Below are 7417 nucleotides of genomic sequence, written 5' to 3' on the forward strand. Positions count from 1 at the left end.
CAATTACGATATCATCATATTAAGTATATACATTTAGTTATTGTTTTTTTAAGAATATAAATGGTTCAAAAAGAATTATATAAGGGAAGAAAACCGTAGTCAATGTCTTAAGTTTTGATGAAAAGATTGTTTTAAATGATTAAAGGCAAATGAAAACAGATACAAGATAAAAAAAACAAGAAAAGTATGTTATGAAAGAAGAAAATCATTATATTGCATACATGCTAAAGTAATCAATGGCTGAAAAAAAGACAGAGTTTTGTGCTTTGAACATGTAAATTTCATACCAAAGATCTGTAAAATATAACCATCTGCAATTACGATATCATATTAAGTACATACATTTAGTTATTATGTTTTTTAAGAATATAAAAGGTTCAAAAAGAATTATATAAGGGAAGAAAACCGGAGTCAATGTCTTTAAGTTTTGATGAAAAGATTATTGTTTTGAATGATTAAAGTCATATGAAAACAGATGCAAGATAAAAAGAACATTAAACGTAAATATGAAAGAAGAAAATCATGATATTGTATACATGCTATGATTATGTCTCTAGTCAATGCATATATATCGAAGAGATGGTCATGGTGCAAATGACGAGAAAATATACATTAAGAACAAAAAAAATTACAAAGATAAAAAAGACGTATGAATTAACACAGGGAAATGTCAGGAAATTTTCCCTCTGTTATTCATATGCTTAGCCATCCGATATTTATATTTTTTTGGTGACTTAATATGGACATAGTAAGCCCATAAAATGGAAGAAAATATAAACATGACAAAGTTATAAAACAAATAGAAAAAATCATGTGTGCTAAATTGCATGCACAAATTGTATAATTGGATGCACAATGGCGAAATTGAATGCTCTAGCATAGCTCGAGGGGGTTTCACGGGCGAACTTGGTTGCACTATGTACAAATTCGTATGCCGAATGGCGGATTTGGTTGCTCTAAAGTGATTATGAATGCCAAAAGGCCATTTTTGGTGCACTGTAGCAAATTTGAATGCCGACTGGTGATTTTGGCTGCCCTGTCTAATAAATTGAATGACCTATTTATACTTTGTCATGCACTGTGTGCGTAATTAAATGACCTATCTTTACTTTTGCATGCACTAAGTGCGAAATTGGACGGGAAAACCTATACCTTTGTATAACATAAAAATGTCTGATTTTTGTAACTTATTCTGATTCAGTGTAGAGTCACTTTATAAGATATCCAGAAATATTGAAGTTTTTAAAATTAGATATAATATAATCAAAGAATTAGTTAGTGTCACCGTTGGCTCTCGTAAATGTATTTCTGTTTTCTTAAGTATTGTAATTTTAGATGTGCCTTAAATTCATTATCTTATCTGAGTGTACTTTCTTTTGCATGTGAGAGTTTAGTCAATTCATTAAACAATAATTCACAAATGTTCTTGTTTGATTCTATTTTATCTTATTCATTCATATAAGGTTCCTGACACCAAAGCCGATGCGAGGGAATAGGATGGGAGGAGGTAGCCGTGAAAACCAAGGCAGACATAGTCGATCATTCACCAGGTAGATCAACAAACTCCAAAGACAGCTCTCAAGGATAATAACTGTACAGATTTTCGTAGCAGACATGGAAAACCTGCAGACAGAAGGATATAATGAGTGCCATAGCAGACTAAGCGCCCCCCCCCCCCCTTTACTAGAAAATTTAGTAAACTGTGATATGGCAAACTTACTTTACAGACGGATCACTAATGTCCTTTGGCAAGGCACTTATCCAAGTTTGTCACTCTCCACCCAGGTGTTAAATGGGTACCCGGTAGGATGTGTAAGTCAGTGTGATTAGATGGACATGTGTGCACCGATAAACGGTTGCCTGGCTTGGATACTCCCCAGGGAGTGGAAATGGTGCGTTTTATGTGTGTGTGATCCTATGACTGGGGTAATAATGATTACAATGTAAAGCACTTAGAAACTAAAGTATGAAGTGCTATATTATTATTATTATGATTATCAATAAACTGAAACACAATCATCTTTGTACAAAAGTGGAACAGCCGGTTGGGATCATTTATTCTGCAAGAATCAACAAAATCAAATACTTCATTGAAGAAGGCCATCACCCATGGATCGACAGCATGCCCCACTCTGCACAGAGATCAACAATCTTGAGACACTCCTAAAAATTGCTGTTGCCTCAATTAGCCTTTACATGCACTCTCCTGTAATCTTTGAGATCAAAGAACAGTTATTACTTCATATTTCAATAGTATCATGTAATGTGGGAAACCCCAACCGATTTAAAAATGTCAGAAAAGATGCTTTGCCAGGTGAAGGCCTTTGAATACTGGGAAATGACACATACCATTCACATGTAATGAAAAGCTTTCCAACTGGTTATTTTGCTTTGTAACAAGATGTCTATCACATTATCTTACATACCAGTATATAACATGCTTTTCATTCGATGGATAAATCTCATGATAGTGTAACATGATTGCAGAGGGGGCATACCGTAAGTGAATAGTGACATAGTGAATGAATGATGTGAACAATCACCTTGGGAGAGTGTTCATAAGCTCTTATTTTTCCTTTTCCATTCAATAGTTTGAGTTTGAATCCAATTATCCAACTCACACATTGCATTGAATATTTATCTGTTTGCATTGGCTAAATGTAAGTTTGTTGGTATTTTGCTAGCCCATGCAGCACCAAAAAATATATGATAGGAACCACAAAATAATATGCAAATATCACTATGTCACTTGAACCATTCAAGCATAATATTGATATGGGGTATACTTTCAATGTGATGTTGATCATGATATGATTTAAAGCTTGGATTTTCAAAGATATATATGTTGGTTTACATGTTTATCATCGACAGGAAATCTGAGATAATTAAAAGAATTAAACAATCTTGATTATATTTAATTGACCACATAAATTTAAATTGAATAAATTGACTTATCTGTCATTAAAGCAGGATTTTTTTACCTTGTTAGGGTTACAGATAAATACTATTGTAATCTTCATGTAGGTGTCATATGTAATAATATGAAGATTTAAGATTAATTACATTTCATGTGTTAATGATATATCAACATATTTTCACCTATATTGCAATTTACATCCTGACAGCTTATAAGATTGTCTCATATCCTCACAGATAAGAGATGTCTTAAAATGCTTATGATTGATAAATGCAATTATTCTTATACAGCTTGTCAGCTTGAGACAGGCACCCATTTAGTTCTTATTTTTTGAATCGGTTGTTGTACATAAAAATCCTTGTTTTTTTTGTAAAATATGCAGTGATTTTGATTTTTTTTAATTTGAAAGCTGTTCAAGCTGCTGTATGTGTACAAAACATGCCTGTGAGCATGTTGAAATGTCAGTACATTATTTGTGATTATTTTGTAAATAACCTTGACCAAGAATAAAATCACACTTTTTCATGAGATCTTACAGAGAACAATCGTTTTTATCCTTTTGTGTGGTCTGTAATAGCATTTAGTAAATTAATCTAGAGATTCATGGCATGCTTCCCAACATTTTTTAAGCGATAAAAGAGTTTTCTCTCTACCAATGAAATGGCACCACTTCAGTGATTGATAAAAATACCTTGTCATTTTCTTTGAATAATCAGCTGAGATTTACATATTTTTTTGCCCCCTTTAGAAATCAGCATTGATATTTATTTTACATGAAACAGCCGGCCCGTGCCCCCCTTTTTTTGAGAGGCACAATTAAAATTTGTAATGTAAAATTACTGTTGAAACAGAAGTGTCCCCCCCCCCCTTTTGAAAGTGAAGACTTTTTTTTCCTCTGGAAAATGTGCCCCCTTTCGAAAAATCCTAGATCCGCCCCTGACCTTCTTGATATTACTTTCTAGATTATATTGACTCAACGTTCAATATTCCTTTGTGCTCGATTTTTGTTCCTCACCCATGGACATGGTTTTTCTCGGAATGTAAATAGTTCATGCACCCTCTCTCTCACCTGTGGTAGCACCAACGATGCCACTCCCCTCCCTCTCAGAAATTAACAAAAAATTGTTGAGTAACTAGCCCTTGCCCCTCAGTATTTCCTTTTGCTCTTCACTTGCCCCCTCCCCGCTTTAATATTCCTGACGCCGCCACAGTTATCCTTTTTTTCCAAAATACTTCTTATGGGGTGTCGCAAGAAACTTGCGATTCAATGCAAATCGAACGCAACTCCAAAACTTGAGCGTACGTCCTCCGATCAAACGCAAATCTGCAAATGAATGCAAGTTACATTCAATCATGTTGCAAGAACAAGTTGCATTTGATCAATGGAACGTAGATCAAGTGCAAGCTTTGCAATTGATTGCAACGTGACTTTCTTGCAACGCCCCAGAAGTCTTTCCCTATGTTATTTGTGATAATCACCCTCCTGCCTCTCTCCTCAATTTTCATGATCTTTCTCGTACATTGGAGTGGAATCGTACATTTTCATAATCAATTTTTTATAGCCAATTGATCTCCATCCTCAAATCATTTTTCTTTTCTCTCTCCATCCCCCTCCATAAAATAGGATTAGGAATCGATGAACAGGGAATTGATACTAGTGGATATACAATGTCTCTTTGGATGAATCCACGAAATATGACGTTAGAAAAAGTAAAGATTGCAGTGTGGTGATAGAAATACGAGGGGAAGGTGTGAATCGAGGGGGGTGACAGCAATAAAAAAAAACTGGGGATCGCGGAGGAAAAGAGAGAGAGAGAAGCAGTAATGATAAAATAGAGGTTTACCAGGAGAAAGAAGGAAAATACGTGAGTAAGAGAGAGTGGGGGTGGGCTGGACGGGTGCCGACTTTGATCCGAGCAGTTGCATATCCGGTATATCGCGCTCTTAATGCATTGCGCAATTCTCGGGCTAAGTGTCACGTGACCTAAAAACTATTTCGACACATCTTCATAATCGCAGTGATCGCAGTGATCGCATTGAAATATGCCATTATTGATCTTAATTTATCCAGGGGCTGACACAAGACAAACCAGAATAGGCTTTTCGAAATTTCGGTTAATGGAAAAGATGATGGCGTGTGAGGGTCTTATAGCATTCAATATGATTTCATATTTAATTTACATAAAGTAGATAAGAAGCGAGAAGATAAATAAAGAGCAAACAGATCACCTGAAAAAAATAATAAGACAAACAAATACAAACACATGTGTTTCTAATAATTTATTGTTGAAATAATAATTTCAAGCACCGTCACGAATTAACTAAATGAATACAGTAGATAACATCACACTGATATAATCATTCAAACATACATTTAAATAAATATTTTCACGATTGAATTAATTATTAATGATGAATAACGAGAGAGTATGAGGCACATCCTGTCGTACATACAAACCAAACTAACTCCGATCCGAAAATAGTATTATTTTTCTCTTTTAATAACATAATGTATTTGGTCGGTTTGCAGTGGGTTTCACCGCTATGGAACTCAACTTTGACCTCAAGTTGGATTTAAAAGCAGGTGATTTAATCGGAGAAAAATATTAAGGTTTGCGATTATTTTGACATCGCACGAGAACATCTCCCACATTGTCATGTCAATTAATATAAATTGCATGATATTACGACTCAAATGACCAAATATCTCGCGTATCAAATATTGTCAGATCATATATTGAATGCTCATGTAAAACATTCATTTTCTTAAAAAATGAATGAAAGATATATCGTGGGGGGGGGGGGGGGGGCTTCTCGCAGGAGACGTCACGCAATGTAAACCTTCAAAATTACAACGTTGTTCTTTGACTGATATTCAAACAACATTCATTTATGTTCTCATTTTTGACGTCAAGATAGACTTCAATAGACTGTCAGGAATACCACTTACATTGTTTATTGTCTTTAATTTGGCACAGAAAATATCCCAGTCATTGTGATATTTGAACCATTCAGGAATACGGCTGCTATTTATGACACTATGCCTGGCGATGGCCTTTATATGCTTATTATTAGAAACCGCACGATATCGGTAACATAATAGATGATTACGAGGCTCGAATTTTCCTCTTTTCCCTTTGTATAATGTGATAGCGATAATATTTACTTAGAACGTAAAAAGGGATAAGAATAAGTTTTTACAGAATTGGGAGGAGGAGGGGAGGGGGTGTAAGGAGGTAGAAAGAGAAGGGGGTGGGAGATGTATAAATAAAGAGGGAGGGGTGATAGAGGAGGAAAATGGTATAAGATAAGAGTGGGTAAATAGGGGAGTGGATAAAATATTTCTCCCCAAGAATAAAGAAAATATAAAAATAACAAAAGGGAACATTAAAACAAACCGTTACAATAACAATAGGAGTAAATACAACCATTAATAATACAGGCGTGAAATGTATTTTAAAAAAGTAATTCTATTTATAACCCAAGCATTGTGGTATCTGATATCGCTTATAGTGCATGACTATCATGACTTGTGATCGGAAGTTCCTCATTTTTTATCAATTTTTATCAATTCCAGCAGAATAAAACATGCTCTCGTTAATGACAGAAGTTCCTAGCTGGATGTGGAGATTATGGGTAGGCCAAGGCGCATTGGCGGCGGAAGCCAAAAATTGTAGAGGGACCACCGACATTTTTTGACAGCAAAAAAAAAGGTTATCAACCAAAAATTTAAGGGGGAACGCAGGAAACAAAATTGACAAGCAAAAAAAAGGTTATCAACAAAAAATTTAGGGGGATCGTCCCCCACCTTGAATTTAGGGGGCCCCCGCTTCCGCCGCCTATGCCAAGGAGAGAAGGGTGAGGGGTTGGTATTACAAGAGAAGGAGCAACATACTGAATAATGATTAGGTGTACCAAATCTGTACTTCACCATACTACATCAATTACAATAACAACCGTAGAATATAAGAATAGTTCAATGTAGTTCTTTGAACAAACAACTAAACATTAAATTCATTTGTCTCCATTTTGTGGAAAATACAGATCACTTCAGGACATTTTTTGTAGATAAGCTCTCGATTTTTTTACAACATGTTAAGTTATCATGAATGTGTACCTTATGTAGTTATATATTATGGAAATTTAAAAAAATGAATACTTTAAATGTGACTTGTGCGATACAGTATAATTTAAAACATTGAACTAAAATTATGGTGGTTATCCTTTTATTGCGAGTGTACATGTAATATTAATCTGGGGCCCGTTTCATAAAGACAACTGTTGTAACTTTGTCGTTATGGTAACTACCATGGCAACAGGGCTCAGTAGCCAATTAGAATGAAGGGTTCCATGGTAGTTGCCATAATGGCAAAGTTACACCAGTTGCAACTCTTTATGGTCCCAGATCTGGGAAGAGTTTCAGGACTTCCAGTATATTTTATCCGACAAGTCCTGTTCTATCCGACAGTTACCATAGTAACAGTGCTTCTCAGCCAGTCA

The 7417-nt window shown here is 35.1% G+C and overlaps 1 protein-coding gene across 2 annotated transcripts in view; it reads left to right on the forward strand.

The window, feature by feature from the left end:
* The window catches only part of LOC121407567 (protein virilizer homolog), a 54186-nt gene extending 50739 nt beyond the window's left edge, over positions 1–3447 (forward strand). For both annotated transcript variants that reach the window (XM_041598706.1, XM_041598707.1), the window contains exon 32: positions 1464–3447. In XM_041598706.1, coding sequence (XP_041454640.1) covers positions 1464–1554 — 91 coding nt within the window. In that variant the 3' untranslated portion in view covers positions 1555–3447. The remainder of the gene's footprint in view (positions 1–1463) is intronic.
* The last annotated feature ends 3970 nt before the right edge of the window (positions 3448–7417 follow it).

This window comes from Lytechinus variegatus, chromosome 2, assembly GCF_018143015.1.
Source record: "Lytechinus variegatus isolate NC3 chromosome 2, Lvar_3.0, whole genome shotgun sequence".
In the NCBI taxonomy this organism is placed as follows: Eukaryota; Metazoa; Echinodermata; class Echinoidea; order Temnopleuroida; family Toxopneustidae; genus Lytechinus; species Lytechinus variegatus.